The 19,111-nt window shown below is 39.7% G+C and overlaps 1 protein-coding gene across 1 annotated transcript in view; it reads left to right on the top strand.

The window, feature by feature from the left end:
- Window positions 1–18,166, top strand: part of fbxl16 (F-box and leucine-rich repeat protein 16) — a 40,603-nt gene extending 22,437 nt beyond the window's left edge. Inside the window, exons 4-7 of the mRNA XM_054758894.1 lie at window positions 2,559–2,824; window positions 5,203–5,287; window positions 5,386–5,449; window positions 9,375–18,166. Of these exons, the coding sequence (XP_054614869.1) occupies window positions 2,559–2,824; window positions 5,203–5,287; window positions 5,386–5,449; window positions 9,375–9,523 (564 nt within the window). The 3' untranslated portion in view covers window positions 9,524–18,166. The remainder of the gene's footprint in view (window positions 1–2,558; window positions 2,825–5,202; window positions 5,288–5,385; window positions 5,450–9,374) is intronic.
- The last annotated feature ends 945 nt before the right edge of the window (window positions 18,167–19,111 follow it).

Raw genomic sequence — 19,111 nt, 5'->3', positions numbered from 1 at the left:
GCGTTAACTGCCGTGGCTATTGTCTCATCAGTGTAACGTTACTGACACCTAAAGACCAGTGTAGTGGTTAAAGAGAGACTCCCCACACACTTCAATCGCTTTTTTAACAAGCAGAGAACACATGCAGTGAACATTCACACAGGAACTGTGGCCGGCCACTCTCTACACCGCTAACCTGCTACTAAGGCTTGGCTATGGTCAGCTCGAGCTCGCTGACGCACACAACAAGTCACAGATACTCTATTCTGAATGGCGAATATTTGTATTTTTCTTCATTTAGCCATTTTTATGCATGAAAATGCTTAATTTAGGCCATGAGTATGTACAATTTTCAACAATGAATAAACCGCAATAGAGTGCGGGAGTGACGTTCGAACCGCGATGTAGCGAGGGACGACTGTATAGATATTAATGTGAAAGTGTTGCTTTTCAATACCCGCACAGTCTGTGTGGCGCAGTTACATTGTGTGTTCCACTTACGTTTCTTGTGTTATTTTAGCTGCACCGTGAGTGAAGGAGGCGTTTGGTTTGATGACCTCCTGTTGGTTTGTGTTCGAGTGTGAAAATGGACATTTTTATGGGCATCTCAGTTACTGGTGATCTACTCTACTGGTATCCTTCTCTAGTGGCATCACAAAAAAAACAACAACACAAATGCAAAAGAAGAAGAAAAGCACGTCTAATCCCTTAGATTAGGGTCCCTTAGAGGTCCACAAACACATTTTTCAATGAGTCAAAGGTCAATTTATCATAGTTGGTCAAGCCACAGGCCATAATATGATTATATTCAAAACAATAGAAAAATCATACAAAAATAAAATAGAATGCTACAGTAGTTGCAGGGTTGATCTTTCCTGTTTACTTTTTTTCCTCCGTTCTGTACTTCCTGCTCCCAATCATTAATTTGTTTTGCTTAAAAGCACAGAGGCAGCAGCACGGTGTTGCCGGTTCATTACTTTACCGTTGGCAATTGCTATCTTTGTGTCGATACCACCCCGTTGCATTTCCTTTCCCTGTTTGCTGGTTTTATTCTCCTTCTTATTCTTGTTTCCACCTCCCACGGTGAGTTTGTTTGTTAGCCTTAGCTGTACCTCCCTTTCTTCTGAGTTTTTTTAGTACTTTGTGTTTGTGCTTGTTGTTTTGCTGTGTGTGAGCTTACTTAAAGACTATTTTCTCTGCATGTCGCCTCAGTCTCTGCATCCTGGAGTTCCATTTTGACATAAATCCACATAAATACTCCAATCAAACCTCTGAAAAGAAACCAGAACAAACGGAGAGCGGTTAAAGACACTTTTCTTTTGAAGTATAGACTTAAAGGACAAAAGAAAGGAGGAAAAATGCTAGAATGCTTCTGCTAGAGCTTTTACTTTGAAGGCCAAAGTGTCGGACAGAATGCAGCTCAGGGGCAGTCACCCTCACGCTGAGGTCTTTCTTTACATGCTTGTGTGTGTGTGTGTTGTGTGTAACACAAATATACAACAAAGTGTAAATAAAATTTCCCTTGAGGGATAAATATATATAGTATGAATTGCCCAATACCACTTTTTCAGGTCGGGTTCCGATATCAACCCCATAACGATATCAACCTTCTATTGTCCTTGTAGTAATAGATTTGTATGAATGTACTTTGCTTGAAATAGACATTTTTAAATTGTTTCAACAGTACAACAAATATTCTGCTCCCATGAAGGAAGAAATTCAATTGTCCACATCATGACTGAAGTTATGCAATACTGCTGCTGTGTTATATTTAACTTTCAATGCACATAGCTTGTAATAGCATTTTTGTTTGGTCCCGTGACCCAGCAGCAACTTTCAAAGATTCCACATAAAATTGAATAAAGTCTCAAAATGTTAAACGGAGCATTTATGTGATAGTTTAGGCTTTTGGATTGGAGTAAATTTGGCCAATACCGATCCTGATTGTATTGTAGGGATCCTATGATGTTTAATAATTGTGCATCCATCCATTTTCTATACCACTTGCCCTCACTAGGGTCACAGATATGCTGGAGCCTATCCCAGCTGACTTTAGGCGAGAGGCGGGGTACACCCTGGACTGGTCGCCAGCCAATGGCAGGGCACATATAGACAAACAACCATTCACACTCACATTCATACCTATGGACAATTTAGAGTCGACAATTAACCTAACATGCATGTTTTTGGAATGTGGGAGGAAACCGCAGTACCCGGAGAACATGCAAACTCCACACAGAAATGCCCAAGGGAGAATCAAACCCAGGTCTTCCCAATCTCCAGACTGTGAGGCCAACATTCTAACCACTAGACCACCGTGCCACTTTATGTTGTATATATTTTTAACGTGAGATTTTCAGCTCATATATCATTGATTATGACCCCCAGAAATGTATGTTCGTTCAACGAACTACAACTAATAGTAATTTGTCCAACAGCGGAAATGAACCAACCAAAACATTACCACATCATCCTTGCACATACTGTACTTGTGGGTTTTCATTGGTTTAACTGTCAGAATCAATTATTATGGTTTCTTCCAAAACACTGTAATAATTAAGATCTTTGTTCACTGCCAGGGCTACACCACGCACACTCTGCGGCTCCACTCATGCTGGGAGATCACCAATCACGGTGTGGTAAATATGGTGCACAGCCTTCCCAACCTGACAGCACTCAGCCTTTCCGGTTGCTCTAAAATCACCGACGACGGTGTAGAGCTGGTGGCGGAGAACCTGCGGAAGCTACGCAGCTTGGACTTGTCTTGGTGCCCCCGGATCACTGACATGGCCCTGGAATACATTGCCTGTGACTTGCATAAATTGGAAGAACTAGTGCTTGACAGGTCAGTGTGCGTTTGCACTTTACTTTAAGGTCCTTTAAAGACATGTTTACATCAGGCGTTACGGTTCAGTTGTGGCTCTGTGTGAAAAAGTGATTGCCCCCTAAACCTAATAAGTGGTTGGGCCACCCTTAGCAGCAACAACTGCAATCAAGCGTTTGTGATAACTTGCAATGATTCTCTTACAGCGCTGTGGAGGAATTTTGGCTCACTCATCTTTGCAGAATTGTTGTAATTCAGCCACATTGGAGGGTTGTTGAGCACGAACCGCCTTTTTAAGGTCATGCCACAGCATCTCAATAGGATTCAGGTCAGGACTTTGACTAGGCCTCTTCAAAGTCTTGATTTTGTTTTTCTTCACCCATTGGGACTTGCTGGTGTGTTTTGGATCATTGTCCTGCTGCAGGACCCAAGTTGGTTTCAGCTTGAGGTCACGAACAGATGGCCGGACATTCTCCTTCAGGATTTTTTGGTAGACAGCAGAATTCATGGTTCATGGTTCCACTTTATCACAGCAAGTCTTCCAGATCCTGAAGCAGAAAAACAGCCCCAGACCATCACACTACCACCATCATATTTTACTGTTGGTACGATGTTCTTTTTCTGAAATGTGGTATGACTTTTACACCAGATGTAATGGGACGCACACCTTCCAAAAAGTTCAACTTTTGTCTCATCAGACTTGTATTTTCCCAAAGGCCTTGGGGATCATCAAGATGTTTTCTGGCAGAATTGAGACAAGCGTTGATGTTTTTTTTTGTTCAGCAGTGGTTTTCATCTTGGAACTCCGTTTTTTTTTTTTTTATGGTGGAGTCATGAACACTGACGTTAACTGAGGCAAGTGAGGCCTGCAGTTCTTTGGATGTTGTTGTGGGGTCTTTTGTGACCTCTTGGATGAGTCGTCGCTGCGCTCTTGGGGTAATTTTGTTGACCGACCACTCCTGGAAAGGTTCACCACTGTTCCGTGTTTTCGTCATTTGTGGATAATGGCTCCCACTGTGGTTCGATAGAGTCCCAAAGCCTTAGAAATGGTTTATAACCTTTTCCAGACTGATACAGCTCAACTAATTTGCAGTTGTTATGTTTTAACGGGGTGGGGCAATCACTTTTTCACGCATTAAATTAGTTTGATGATCTGATACATTTAAGTGTGACAAACAAGAAATCAGGAAGGGGGCAAACACTTTTTCACACCACTGTACATTTCCTTCCAAATGTATGTTGACTCATATTACCTGTACTGCAGCAAGCCATATTTGTGAGGCTGTGAAGCTGTTCTTCACTGTCATGCAGTGTCGTAACAGCGACACAAGGAAGCCCATTGTCATTTGTTTCTAAATAAAGGCTGGCACTTACCATGCGCTACTCTGTTGTGGGCGTTATCACAGTCCTGCACAGGTCCAATTTTACAGATCCAAAACTACCACACTTCCGCCAGCGTGCGCTGTAACAAGTTCTCAAGCAAGTATTGTGTTTACAGACCAAAGTTTTTAATAAATTTATGGGCGTGTGTTCGTAACCACGAAACGTCGTAACACGGTACACCGTAAACCGAGGATCACCTGAAGGTTTAGATAAAATTTGAGCTTCTAATTCCGCGGCTTCATTCCATCATGTTTTTATAAATATATTAATAAATAAATCATGTTTTTTTGGCCTATTAGTAAAAAAAAAAAAAAAAAAAAGATGCCAATTGAAGCAAATTTTATGTCTTTTTTTGCCTAAATTAAGCATTTTCAAGCATAAAATGACTAAATGAACTAAAATACAAATATAAGGCATTCAGAAGACGCATTCAAAAACATTGTAATAATATGTAGCGTTCTACACTGGTCACGACATGTCAGTAATGTGATTGGAAAGTTTGGTGAGACACTCAAGGACGAGACTTGATTGCTGTAACAACAGGCTTTTATTGTAGGTTTGAATTATCGAACCTAACCTAACAAGAGCTACTGTTGCGGCCGTAACCCACACCAAGCTAAAACTCTGAACTCCCGACGTCACTTCCTGCCCACCACCCACTCGGCTCCCTTAGCACCGGAACACATTTACAGCAACACAAGCTAACATAAGTTATGTTTATGTCTTAAATGGCTTATTTTCTGTTTTTATGTCTACTATATTGGGTGATACGAGTGTAAAGATGACTATAGCTGTGTTATTTCATGACTAGAGGGCTTTAATAATGTTAAAAAAAAATTATTTAGAAGGTCGTAAGCAGGTTTTCTATGATCTAACTACGAAAATATTCCATTTATGAATAAGGAATCCTACTTCACGGAAATTCACTTATCACTAATAACATGTGAGTCAGTAAAGGTTTGTGTGTGTTGTTTTTGTTTCCAACCAAGTCTGATTGTTGTGCGTTGTGCTTTTAGATGTGTACGGATCACAGACACAGGCTTGGGTTATTTGTCGACAATGTCTTCATTGCGGAGCCTCTATCTGCGCTGGTGTTGTCAGGTAACACAAAATCTGCACACACAGAATGATGCAGAAGGCATGCTGGTTGTATCAAACGTGGGATTATATTGTTGTATTATTCTTTGTGTGTTGCTCAGGTGCAGGATTTTGGACTGCAGCATTTGTTTGGAATGAGGAGTCTTCGTCTTCTCTCTCTAGCAGGTACTTTATGAGTGGTAACAGGAAACAAGGGGTGTCCCGGGGCGTCCCGGGAGCCATTTTAAGACCACAACTCATTTTTAATTTGTTCATACATTAAGTCATGTGAAAGAATTAAAACACCCCATGTAATTGTTTGTGTAGCTAACGCTTCTACTCCTAAACCGCTGGACACAAATGAATGAAAATTTGTCAAAACACGGACCCCCGTTGTGTTGCCCGTGTTATTATTTTTTTTTACAAGTACACCACATGGTGGCATTGTTGTTAACCCTCAAAGTTTGACGCCCCTCAATTGGAATGACTTGACATTCCTTACACACAGTTCAATACACTTTACAAAAAAACAGCTGTAACTGTTTTTGTGATACATTTCATGCCCTTCAGACGCAAACTTCTCTAATATTGTGTATTTTAGTCATGATTCTGTTGTGCTTTCTAGTTATATTTAATATTTTCATTCATTTTCAGTTGAATAGAGATTTCTAGCTGTGTCCTTTACATCACATACTAAATTACACCATAAATCATCATGTGGTCAGTACAGTACCAACAAATATTTATGTGTGAGTTCTTCTTTTGTTATTTTTTTCTATATTTTTGTGTATAATTGTATAATTTCAGTAATCAACAATTAATTTCAAATAAATAATAAACAAATTAATTAATTATTTGAAATTGTATTACTTAAAAAATAAGTAAATAAGTATTGCAAAACAATAAATACAAAATGTTGTATAATATTAAAATATATTCAAATTAAATTAGTCAATTAAAAACACTGATTTAGATTATACTTAGTTATTTATTTTGTGTATATATTTACATTTTTAATTGCAGAATAGACACAATCTCACCTTATCACATCCACTGGTGGAGCGGGCTGGATTGGGGTACCTCCTGCCTATACCACGGCGCGTGTCCGCCGGGCGGGGTCGTGGGCCGTGGGCACTTCTGCGCGCTTGTGGGGGATTCAGCAGTCTCCAGGGGGCAGTGCCCGTGCTACTGGTGGCCTGCATGCTGCCGTGGTGGCTGCTGGGGGCCCGGGCTATCTGGTGGGGTGAGCCTTGGTCCTTCTCGTAGGGACCGTGGTCTTGGGTGACGGGTGGGGGGTGGGTAGTGTGTGCCCTGGGGCGGGGTCTGCCGGGCGCTTGGGTGTTTGTTGCCGCCGCTCTTTGTGCTTTGCTGGGCCGCTGTCTGCGTCTTTGCCTCCTCCGGGTCTGTCTGCGGGCTTGTCAGGGGTGGTGCTCCGCTGCGTGGGTGGTGCGCCGTCGGTTCTGGGGGCGGGTGGGTGGTCTGGCTTCTGGTGGCTGGTGGGGTCCAGCGGCTGATCTGTTGCGGGTCTCGCCTTCCCGGCTCTTGTACTCTGCCTCCCTGTGGCTTGGGGGCACGGCACTCCCTCTCCGGGGATTTGCTGCCCCGTGGGTGTTGGCTGGCGCTGTGTGGTGGCTCGCCTTGCTGCTCGCCCGTTTGCCCGCCCACTCGCTCATTTGCTGGCTTTCCTCCTCGCCTGCTCCTCTGTCTGCCTGCTGGTAACATCCTGCCGCTGGGATGTGGGGGCCTGGGGTTTTTCTTGCTCCCTAGTGGTCCGCGTTCTCCGCGGCTTGGGATCTGGGTTGTGGGTCTGGGACCCCTGGGTGTGTGTGTTATTTATTTATTTATTGAAATCTATTTATTTGTTTATTCTATTCTCCCTATTTTATGGGGATACGCAGGGGTTTGCTCTGTGGGGGCTGGTGCTGGGTGTTACATCTCTGCCGCCCGGGCCTCCATCAGGTGGGTGGGGGGGCGATGGTCCTGTGTCGGGGGTTGGGCGTGGGGTGGCCCGGGGAGGAGGGGGGTCTGCTCCCTGGTAGTGGGCGTGGCGTGGGGGGCTGGCACTTATGCCGTGGGCGGGCTCCTTTCTTATTGCGGGGGCGTCTTTAGGCTTGCTGGTGTGTGGCCCCCGGTGCCAGTCTGCCCTTGTGGGGTGTGATTTCTCGCCAGTCTACGGGGTTGGCTGTCCTCCGGCCTGCCGACGCCGTGTTTCTGGTTGGGATTGCCTCTCTGCGGCCCCTTGCTGGTCTTCCCGGGGGAGAGGGCTCCGTGGGTTGGTCTGTGTGCTGCCCGCCCCTGTGGGCCCAGTGGCTTTCTGTGGTGGGGGCTATGCCTGGCTATGTGGGGCGAAGCTTGCTGGGTGGTGGGAGGCAGTCCCTCTCCTTTCATACATTCCCAGTGACAATTACACACTCACACATTCGCACCTTTATATAAATGAAGACTTGCACACATACAGAGATACCTGTACACACGTACATGTGCACACTCACAGTACATACATACTTCCCCACATAACTCACTGAGTTAACCGTACCTGAATAGCTATAGAATTGTACTGCCAAAAAATGTTACTCTTATTAGCTATTTTTGTTGTCATTGTTATATTTGCCCAAACAAAGGTACCTTTAGTTGTATCAGGCACTAAAATGAACAAGAATCTAAAGAAACAAGGGTGGTCTAATCATTTTTTCCATTGTATGTGTGGAATTTATATGTTATATAATTTATATGTGTGGAATTTAATTAACAAACAATTCATTTCAAATAAATTAATTATTTAATTATTAATTATAAATTATAATTATAAATTATAAATTAATTATAATTATTTTAAAGGCTTTTACTTAAAAAATAAGTAAATAAGTATTACAAAAATAAAACATATATTGTTTAAAAACATTTACATTATATTTCATTATTTATTTGATATTTATTTAATGATTTATATATTATATCATTTATATGTGTATAATTTAACTAATTATTTAATTTCAAATAAATAGTACTTTTTTTAATGTCATTACTTACAAACTAAGTAAATAAATATTACAAAATAATACATAAAAATCTGATGTATAGATTAAGACTAATGTATTAAAAATATTAAAATACAGTCAATTAAAAACATTTATTCATATTATCTTTACTTATTTATTTTATATTTATTTATTCATGAATATATTATATCATTTATATTGGGTAGCATGATTTAAATATATATATATTATATTTGTATAATTAAAAAGCATGTTTAATGTATGCCTTTGTTTACATATATTTATAAATATATCTATATACAGTAGAGGAAATTATCTAATGATAAATCTAATTGAAAAAATCAATCAAGGAAACATGTGAAGTATATACGCACACTATATATGCACGTATGTACACATATTTAGATAATTCCACAGGTTCTATAGAGCTTATTCTAAAGAATCTGTACACGATCTTATTACCTGGGCTTGGTTTGCTGTCCTGTAGGCTGAAATCTGATTTGTTTTGTATTTTTACAAATACATTAGGCCATATAACAAGCAAAGAAGCATACAGTATAGAACAGTATAGCATGAAATTATATAATACAATCAGTACAACACTATTATTATGCATGCATTATGCACTTTTTAACCACTTTTCTGTTACTTTTCCAAAAGATGTAATCCGACTTCAAGACAGCCAGACAGAATTATACCGTCTGGAAACACCTTTAATGCATTGTTATTTAACTCACAGCGCCATCTGGTGGCTGTTAGGCTCCCGTGAACTAAAGGTGCGACAAAACAATCCAGGAAAAATGTTAAATCACAGCCAAAAAGTTCTCACCTTACAATATTTTTATTGGTCCTTATTTTCAGAAATAATAATGGACAATGCCAATCATTTTATTGTCATAAATGCATTTTGACATGCATTGCACAACATTTCAAGATAAATATACAGTAGATATCTGTGCCTCTCCTGTGCTGCCACAAAGGATTTAGTTAAAAATACGAGAAACTAATAAACCGGGAGAGCGCCAGGAAAGAAGGTCAAAATACAGGACTTCAGGTATGAGTCTGAATGATGGTTCATTTTTCTGCATAAACATCTGCGCGTCCTCCTGCAGGTTGCCCCCTGCTGACCACCACAGGCTTATCAGGCCTCATTCAGCTGCAAGATCTGGAGGAGCTGGAGCTGACCAACTGCCCGGGAGCCACCGCCGAGCTCTTTAAATACTACTCACAACACCTGCCGCACTGCATGGTCATCGAATAAGACCGCCGTTCCCACCCTGGCAACCAACTGCAATACTTCAACCTTCCTCCTCGCTACTCTTCCTTACTCTTTGTCAAACGGCAGCCAGGACACAGAACACCATTCGTCACCACCTGGCCCCGACCCCACCCGTCTTCCTCCACACCCCATTGAACAGGCGGACCAGCAGGAGGGTGCTTCAAGACTGGATGGCGTTCAATGTTGAAGACACTGGAGCGAAAGGCCTGGTATGACGTCTTGTCTGGCCACGAGTTTCTTTCTTAAAGGGTACGGGAGAAGCTTTGATGACAAACTCTTAGCGGATTGGATTCTTAAGGAAGTGGCATTGGGGGAACACAAAGAAGGACTTTTGTGTTCTGGTGGAAGTCACACATGTGCGTACACACTTTAACCGCACTCACATGCATACCGTGTGTGATACAAGTACTAACTGTTCTTTGCTTCATCACTCTGTGTAATATATCCGTTTTCTCAAAGTGTTCAGACACAAACCAGCCGCTAATGAAATACGGAAGGAACTTCTCTTTCTCTTTTTTTCTCCCTCGACGTGTGTGAACTGTGAGTCATGCACCATTTTTTGGGATCCCACCATTCTTTTCCCCCCCATCTCTTATCAGAAGTCAAAAACAACACGACATTTGGAGAAACTACTGTTTACATCAGGGGTGTCCAAATTATTTCCAGTGAGGAAAAATGAATGGGATTTTGATACATTTTGTACATTAATGATGCTTAAACAACAATCCAGTGTAGGTCAATACAGTGGATCCCCGCACATTAGCGATTCAGCATTCGTGGATTTTTCTGTTTTTTTCACCAAAAATATTGCCATTTTTGCCATTTTTTTCCACATGATTCACCATAAGTCGGTAATAACTCATAAATAATACAAGTAACATGTACGGCATACATGTATCACTGTTGGAAAGCCTGCAATTTTTCCATGTTTATGTCTTTCACTTTTGTCAAGCGTTAAGACTTCGCACTTTCTTTGGAGATCCTTGAACGCACCATAGTTGAGACACTAAAGTTTGACTCGCTACGGAATCGTTCATTAGTAGTGAGTAACTATAAATTTTATACTTCCAATGCATTTAATAAGTGTATGATTCATATTTAGGGCTTAAACCACAAGTGAACAATGGCAGTGGGAGGGTTCTGGAGCGTCACTTTTATTGTAAATGCTGATCAGAAATCGGAGGAGAACATCAATGTCAAGCTACCAAGAGGGTTTGTGGGGTGGGCAAGTGTCAAAGATAAATATACCAATTACTCACATTTTTGTTTTTTTTGCTGGTTGTCCAAGGAACGTAACTAACCCTCGCAAAAAGCGGGGATCTGCTGTACTGTATATGCTAAGCTATCTGAACAAAACATCGACATCTTAGCTTTGCGTGTTAGGTGGCAAAGCGTATTAGTGTAATATATCATAATATATCTTATGAGGAAAGAATTTGTTGCATTTTTTGACTAAAAAAACAAGATGTGGGCCGAAAATGGACCCGCACTTTGGACACCCCTGGTTTACAATGTTTGTTGCTTTGCGTTGGCGTTGCAGGCTTGACCGGCTCATTATTTCCTGTTTTTCATTCCCATTTTTTTGCAAGACGGTGAAATGATAGCTCTAGATAAGGCGCTGTTGTGTCTTTAATGCGTGGTCAGCGAGGCAGTTAAAGAGTGGGAAGAGAGAATGATACATTTGTGTTGTTTGCTGGAGAGATTCTGCTGACGGTTAAGTGCTTTTTTTCTTCAAAGGTGTCACGAGTCGATACAAGATGGCTCGCAGTGTTTAAGTTGGAGGTTTTTTTAGAGCGTTGAAGGGACGTTGAATTTTGGAACTGGTATTTTTATTTGAATTTGTGTCGGTAAAAACGAGTTGTGTGGACTGACTACTTGATGGCAAGTCTGGGGTTTTCACTCCATCTGGGAGTTTTGGTTTTTCCGTGCACTTTGTGAATCAGTGGGCTTGTTCGAAAATGACATGGCCGGTTTTAAGTCATATGGAGGCTCCTGCTTCAGTGAGTCCGACAAATTTATGGATGCCTTTCAATATCTGTCCAGGTCATTGTCTTCTAGTTGAATGGATCTCAGCTGGACTGTTTTGGCTGTCTTAGAGGTTGTTTCACCTCAAGCAGACTCACCCCATCAGTTCATGTTCAAAGGGCTAGTTCTCTCTAGTTATGAGCATCAACTGATGAATGCTCATGACTAGATAGGACAGCTCTAGTCCTAGTTCATATTCATGACTAGATAGGACAGCTCAAGTCCTAGCTCATGCTCATGACTATACAGGACTAGAGCTGTCCTATCTAGACATGAGTAGTCTACTAGTAATAGTAGTGAGTAGTAGTAGTAGTAGTAGTAGTAGTGAGTAGTCTAATCATGATAGGAACTAATGAACTGTCACGACTAATGAATGCTCATGACTAGATAGGACAGCTCTAGTCCTAGTTCATACTCATGACTAGATAGGACATCTCTAGTCCTAGTTCATGACTATATATGACTAGAACTGTCCTATCTAGACGTGAGTGCACCCGAGTCCTATCTAATCGTGATAGGAACTAATGAACTGTCACGACTGATGAATGCTCACAACTAGATAGGACAGCTCTAGTCCTAGTTCGTACTCATGACTCGATAGGACAACTCTAGCTCTAGTTCATGCTCATGACTATATAGGACTAGAGCTGTCCTATTGAGACATGAGTAGCCCGAGTCCTATCAAATCATGATAGGGACTAATGAATTGTCATGACTGATGAATGCTCACGACTAGATAGGACAGCTCTAGTCCTAGTTTGTACTCATGACTCGATAGGACAACTCTGGTCCTAGTTCATGCTCATGACTATATAGTTCTAAAACTGTCTTATCCGTCCTACTCCTTCAACCGAAGATTCATTTAGCGGGTTAGCTTCTTCTTCTTCGATTGTTTATTGGCGGTTAGCAAGCAGCTGAGACAGTTAGCTAGTTTGCTAGCGACTATTGACCACAACAGGAAACAGCACGAAGGAGATTTATTGACAATGGTATACAGCCAATCAGAACGCAGAACACAACGGACGGGTTCTCCCTTAGCCAATAAGGACTGTTGTGGCTCTATATTTAGCCGGCTATTGTCTACTGTGGCTTCCTAATATGCTCGTACAGGCACATAAACGCATACTGAGACTAGGTGGAGCCGCACACGTCTTCAACTCTCACGTGAGTATACGACACCCTCTACTGGTAGCAGTAGTAAATACAACCACAAATGTATGAAACAAACATATTAATTCAGAATAATTGAAATTTACTGATTGTCTTATTAGTATTTTTGCTGTTGTGACAAATACGTCACGTCATGCTTTGCATAGCTATTCTAATGCTAAAAGCCCCACAGCGATATTTTCCTAGCTTGATTTATATGAATTCAATGAAGAAATATAGTAAGAACGGTTGAATCGTAATATTTGACACCCTATTAAAACATTAGAATTGTTCAAGGGGTTTGAAATGACATTCAATGGCACGAAAAATAACATTTGGAAATTGGCTAGCCTACATGCCAACTGGGGGGATGCCAAAATGTCCCCGACTGCTGCTTGGAAGACATAATGACATCCAAAAAGTTAAATAATAAGCCATGTTATTCTTCACACGTTCTTCAGCGAGTTCCGTGTTTACGAACCAAAATTAACTCAATCAATCCCAGCCATTTTTCAAAAGACAACCCCTTCAGTACCGGCCATTTTGGACGACTTTGACTGATCTTTCAAGGCACGCCGAATATTGTGTTCTATGGCTATATAAACATGGACCATACCAAAAGAAGGATTAGAATCCCATCTTTCATCAGAAAAAATAGTTTCTATTTTTTCCGTTGTTTAGTAATCAGCAGTAGAACATAGTTACGTTTCAGGAAAATATCAGTTCCTGACTACAAAATGGAGAAAACCAGCTTTTTGTGGAAAGAAGCAAGCATAACTTTCACTTAGACACAAATATTTTTTTTCTTTTGTGACAGCTCAAATATCTAAACTATACCAACATAAACGACACAAAAAAGAGGTTGTTTTACATCAAAATCATTTATTTACAAATATAACACCATGAACGATTTGCAATTTTCACATTTGGAACTGAACTGCGTGTGTGCACGGTGCGTTCAAATTTCCCTACAATGCGTAACCTTCTGCACGCTACACTCCTCCACACTCTTTCACTTCCTCCTTCCTGTCGTGTGATTTTTACATTACGCGATCCCGGCGGAGCTGTTATGAAATGCACTTCTGCCACCTTGTGGCCGTTTTTATGGCTTAAAATTGCTCTGAAAGTGAAATGCATTACTGGAGAGTTGCGTCATCACCTGCTTTTCGCACCAAAAACACGTAAATGACGTATACATACGTCGTTGGGATCGGGCGTTCGGGTTAATACAAACGTATAACTACGTCTTTGGTATTGACTGAGTTACGTTGAGTGCGTTCATAACCACAAAACGTCATAAAGCGAGGACCACCTGAATTTATCACTTAGGTACATGATGAGTTCAAGTCAAGCCCATTTTAGGACATTTAAAGTAGTTCTTTAGTGGGTTCTTATGGGTAAGCTAAGATAAACATGACCTTTGCGTGACAGAACGGCATCCGTTAATTTGTCTGGACTCAAGCATCGGGACAAAAAAAGTCCCCATCAAGTAAACAAAGAAATAAATGACCCATCATTTGAATTTGATTATTTTTCTAGCATTCGTTGGATATCAAAAGGAGCGAGCCACTGTGCTACTTTTGTGTTGCCTCTAGTGTGTCGTCAGACGTGCCGACTGCCATCTGCAAAGGCTGGCTGGGTGACAGCCGGTGTTAGGTTGTGCCAAATACATGTGCAGCATCACGCGTGGCTGCTTTGCCTCATACGTGGACTGACAGGGGGCAGACCATGCATGTTTTTTTTAGTTGCTCTGCCTCTGGATTTCAACAACGCTGTCCTTTTACCTCTTCAGTGTATATATTTATTTATTTATTACAATTAATTTGTGTCTTGCCTGTTTGATTTATTTATTGAGAGAGTCTTCAAATTTGGTCTAGCAATGATTGCTGATTTTTTTTTTTTTAATTATAATTTTTCAACCCCTAAAATAAATATTTGACTTTGTGCTGACATGATGTATTGACTGTCATTGTCTTGAATGTGGCAGAAAGCATACAATGTTTGCCACTTACCTCTGTCATGGCTAAGCTATGTTTACAATATACTACTACTCAAACAATGAAGGGCAAGATTTATGGTTTGCTAATGCAAAATGAAATCTATGGAAGCTTATTAGGGACAAACTAACAACAAATCGTCATCAGAATGAGCCTGTATTGATGTGTGTTGTATGTTTATCACTCTTGTCATGTATGGCACATTTTTTAAAGTGTAAAGTGTCTTAACACACGGGTGTCAAACTCAAGGCCCACGGGCCAGATTTGCCTGGAAAGCAAAGACACTTTTTAAAAATTATTTCAAAATAAAAATATTTAGATATATTTTATTATTATCATTTATTTTAATTTATTTATGTCATTTTTTTAATATATATATTCTATTAAAATCTTTCTTGATAAATGTATTTGTTCTGTCAATTTTGACAGAAATGCAATTGGAGTTTATTTTTTTTGTTGTCAAACCCTATTTCAAATTAATAATACAATAGTTGTACACTGTAAATTCCAGTGTATAGGCCGCACCCACTAAATTTAGAGGAAAAAACAGATTTGTTCTTATATAAGCCACACCGGTGTATAAGCCGCACGTGTCTACGTCATAAGGGGGCATATTGTGGCGTGCACGAGTCCGTGAGGACCAGTCAGCTCTTTATTTGACAGGAGCCAATCACGACTTGTGAAAAAACTCACAACTAGCTTGTCAACCCATTGGAAATTGCAGGAGGTCATTACTCAGTATAACAGTTTGACTCACGGTTTCATCTTACAAACAACATTAAGCTCATCACGCAAAAACTCAAAACATTATACCTCAGAAATATAGAAACATGTATCAATATGAGTTTTATATGAAAAAAAAAACATTTTAAAGTGTTCCCATAATGCATTTTGTTTGAGAAAACCATTTAATTCCATTTCAAACGAGGGAAGCTGACGTCATTGCAGTGCCCCAATGAATGTGTTGCACAGATGCAATGCCATATGGAAAAACTTTCAATTTTTATTATTTTTTAAATTTTAAACTGATATTGGGATGTGTTTGTATATTTGTATATACACCTTTTGAGTATTAAGTTGCGGCGTGATAAATTTAGTGCCGTTAGCAAAGTTTTCTTCGAAAGATGGCACCGTGAGTCAGACTCTTATGTTGTTAAACTGGTATAGATAGTGACCTCCACTGACTTCCAGTGGGTTGACAAGCTTTTTGTGAGTGCACTAATAGCTCCTGATTGGTTCCTGCCAAAGAAAGAGCTACCCTTTCCTCATTGACTCACGAGCGGCACACACTATTTAAACAATTCGAAGTAGTTCTGAAGTGAAGGAGACGTCGCGAGCCGCACCGCTGTATAAGCCGCAGGGTTCAAAGTTTATGAAAAAAGTATTTTTTTACAGCACTCAAATTTCTGCTTGGCACCTTGACTTCTTATTTGAATGTAAATTTGTTGGTAAGACAATACAAAATGAAAATTACAATCATCAAATGAGTAACAATATCATAAAGTGATTTTACATTTTGATGGTTTCACAGTTACAGGCGGCTCTCGCAGGGTAACCATAACTGCGATGTGGCCCACGGTGAAAAGAAGTTTGACGTCCCTGTCTTAAAACATGTGTGGTCTCCCCTACCACCGGAAAAACTGTTTTTTTTAGAAGGATTTTGTGGAATTTTCTGCGGTGTACTAAGGAATTTTGCTCATCATCCACAAGAAGAACACACGTCTTTCCCTTTTCTGTGCGTTCTAGATAGCAGACTTGCGCTGGCACATTCGTGATAACATGTAATACTTACAGTATTTTGGTCATTTTAAGCACTACCGGAGCTTCTTTCCAGGGCGCACTGATTTCAAAGAGCGGATAGCAACTAATGCTACTTCCGTTACTTTGAGCCCAAATGTACGGAGGATGAGCGACACATTTTAGAAGCTGAGCCGGCAAGAAGAGAAGGCGAAACGTCGAAGCAGACGAGGGCTGAGAGAGTCAGAAAAGAAGCTCCTACAAGAACAATGTCACTTTCCAGTAGCTTGGTTAATTAGTGTTTTTGGTTGTTTTGGTTTTTTTAGGCGACTCCCCATTACCTGCATTGTTAGTGAAAAACAGCCAGCACCTATCTAGAACACACAGAAAAGGGAAAGACGTGTGTTCTTGTCTCACATAAGAATTGTGGATGATGGGCAAAATGAAAAAAAAAAGGTAGGAACTAAAAATCAAGAAATGTAACCTTTGACTTACTGCTGTAGAACAGAAGTTAGCAAGTTTGGGAAAACAAATCTTTACTTTTCTCAAGCTACACACTTTGAAAACTCCTGTATTCAAGGATTTTTGTTGTGAACCATCTACAGTGGAACCCGCTTAAGTCGACCCCGTTTATATCAACAACCGGTCTGTGTGGCCCACTAAAAAGTGCCCGCTTAAGTCGATGTGTTGTGATGTACTGTTAACTCCATCATTATTGCTCAGCAGCAACAACTACTGTGTAGTTACACAGCATTAAGATGTGCACACAGTGACTTCCTGTTCAGTGCAAAGTAAGCTTCAAAATAAAGGGATAACCTGGGTTCTATCACAGGAACTAACAAAATGCACCCATGTATTAGTATTTTTTAGATTGTTAGCCACTGGAAGAAAGATGTGCGCCTGTACCAAAGCTTTATTGTCATTGTAGTCAAGACGTTGAATGAAATTAGCGCAGCAGCTCTGTTAGATACGAGTATAAAATACATGAAAACAGAAGAATCTACATAAAAATATGTATAAATCCTTTATGGCCGACGTCAGTCAACCAGTCAGAGGGGCGTCGCCATAAACGGGCACCACTGTATTTGGTGTATCTTATGTTACTCGTGAATGAAGACCATCGTGTCGGATACACTCAAACATTACACGTGTGAAGTGCTAAATCAAACAGACTGACATCATTTTTCTACGTCGTGGGATTTTTAATAGGCGACAGCTTAAAAAAAACCTTCTGAATGTGGTACTGTAAATGTCTTAGCAGAAAATAATCAGATTGTTATGAGATCAATTGTATACTATACCCTTTTTCTACGAGAGTAAGATAAGCAAATGGAATTATTTACATGTTGTCTTGTCAGTAATTGATGTAGTATTTAGTACCAGTCTATACCAGTGTACATTATTACAAATATTTTAATTATTCCTGCATTTGATACCGATTAACACAACTCTGCCTGTAATGAGCTTCCATAGATTCATGTGCAAGTTTACATATCATAAACGAACGTGTACAGTCAGGCATTTTCTCAGCTAAAAGCAACTAACGACAAATCTGAGTCCACGGTACATGACCTAACGTTTTCCAAGGAGAATCATTCCTGCCACTTCTACTGCTGTCTACGGTCTTTGTATACATCTGTCACCATTTTGTTACAACCCCTGTACAGCACAACTTTCAACAGTAAAATAAATGACGACAATTTACTGATAATGAAAAGTATTGATGGACTGTGTGCCCCTTTTTTCAACTTTGAGTTGCATTGACAGGCAGGCAAACATTTTTATTTACCTGAATGGAAAGGGAACGTTACATAGAGTGCCCTCCACAAGTATTGGAACATTGAGGTCACTCTATTTATTTTTGCTGTAGATGGAAAACATTTGGGTTTGACATCAAAAGACGAATACAAAACCCGAAAGCAACATTTCAGCAAGATTATTGTTAAGTATTAGGGCCGCATTGAAAAAAAATCAATCTGAGTCGTGAATAAAGTCGTAATTTTAAAATCTTAAATTTACAAGAAAAAAGTCGTAATGTTACGAGAATAAAGTCGTAATTTCTGAGAAAAAAGTCATATATTTACAGGAATAATGTCGTACATCTACAAGAATAGAGTTGTAATTTTATGAGAAAAAATCTTAAATTTACAAGAAAAAAGTTGAATGTTACGATAATAAAGTTGTAATTTCTGAGAAAAAAGTAATATATTTACGAGAATAATAATCGTACATTTACGAGAATAGAGTTGTAATTTTATGAGAAAAAAATCTTAAATTTACAAGAAAAAAAGTCGTAATGTTACGAGAATAGAGTCAGAATTTATGAGGAAAAAAATCATATATTTACGAGAATAATGTCGTACATTTCCGAGAATAGAGTTGTAATTTTATGAGAAATTTTTTTTATATTACAAGAAAAAAGTCGTAATGTTACGAGAATAAAGTTGTAATTTATGAGAAAAAAGTCATATATTTACGAGAATAATGTCGTACATTTATGAGAATAGAGTTGTAATTTTATGAGAAAAAAAATCTTAAATTTACAAGAAAAACTCGTAATGTTATGAAAATAAAGTCGTAATTTATGAGAAAAAAGTCATATATTTACAAGAATAATGTCGTACATTGATGAGAATAGAGTTGTAATTTTATGAGAAAAAAA

This window comes from Dunckerocampus dactyliophorus, chromosome 18, assembly GCF_027744805.1.
Source record: "Dunckerocampus dactyliophorus isolate RoL2022-P2 chromosome 18, RoL_Ddac_1.1, whole genome shotgun sequence".
In the NCBI taxonomy this organism is placed as follows: domain Eukaryota; kingdom Metazoa; phylum Chordata; class Actinopteri; order Syngnathiformes; family Syngnathidae; genus Dunckerocampus; species Dunckerocampus dactyliophorus.
This window is presented reverse-complemented; position numbering and strand designations above follow the sequence as displayed.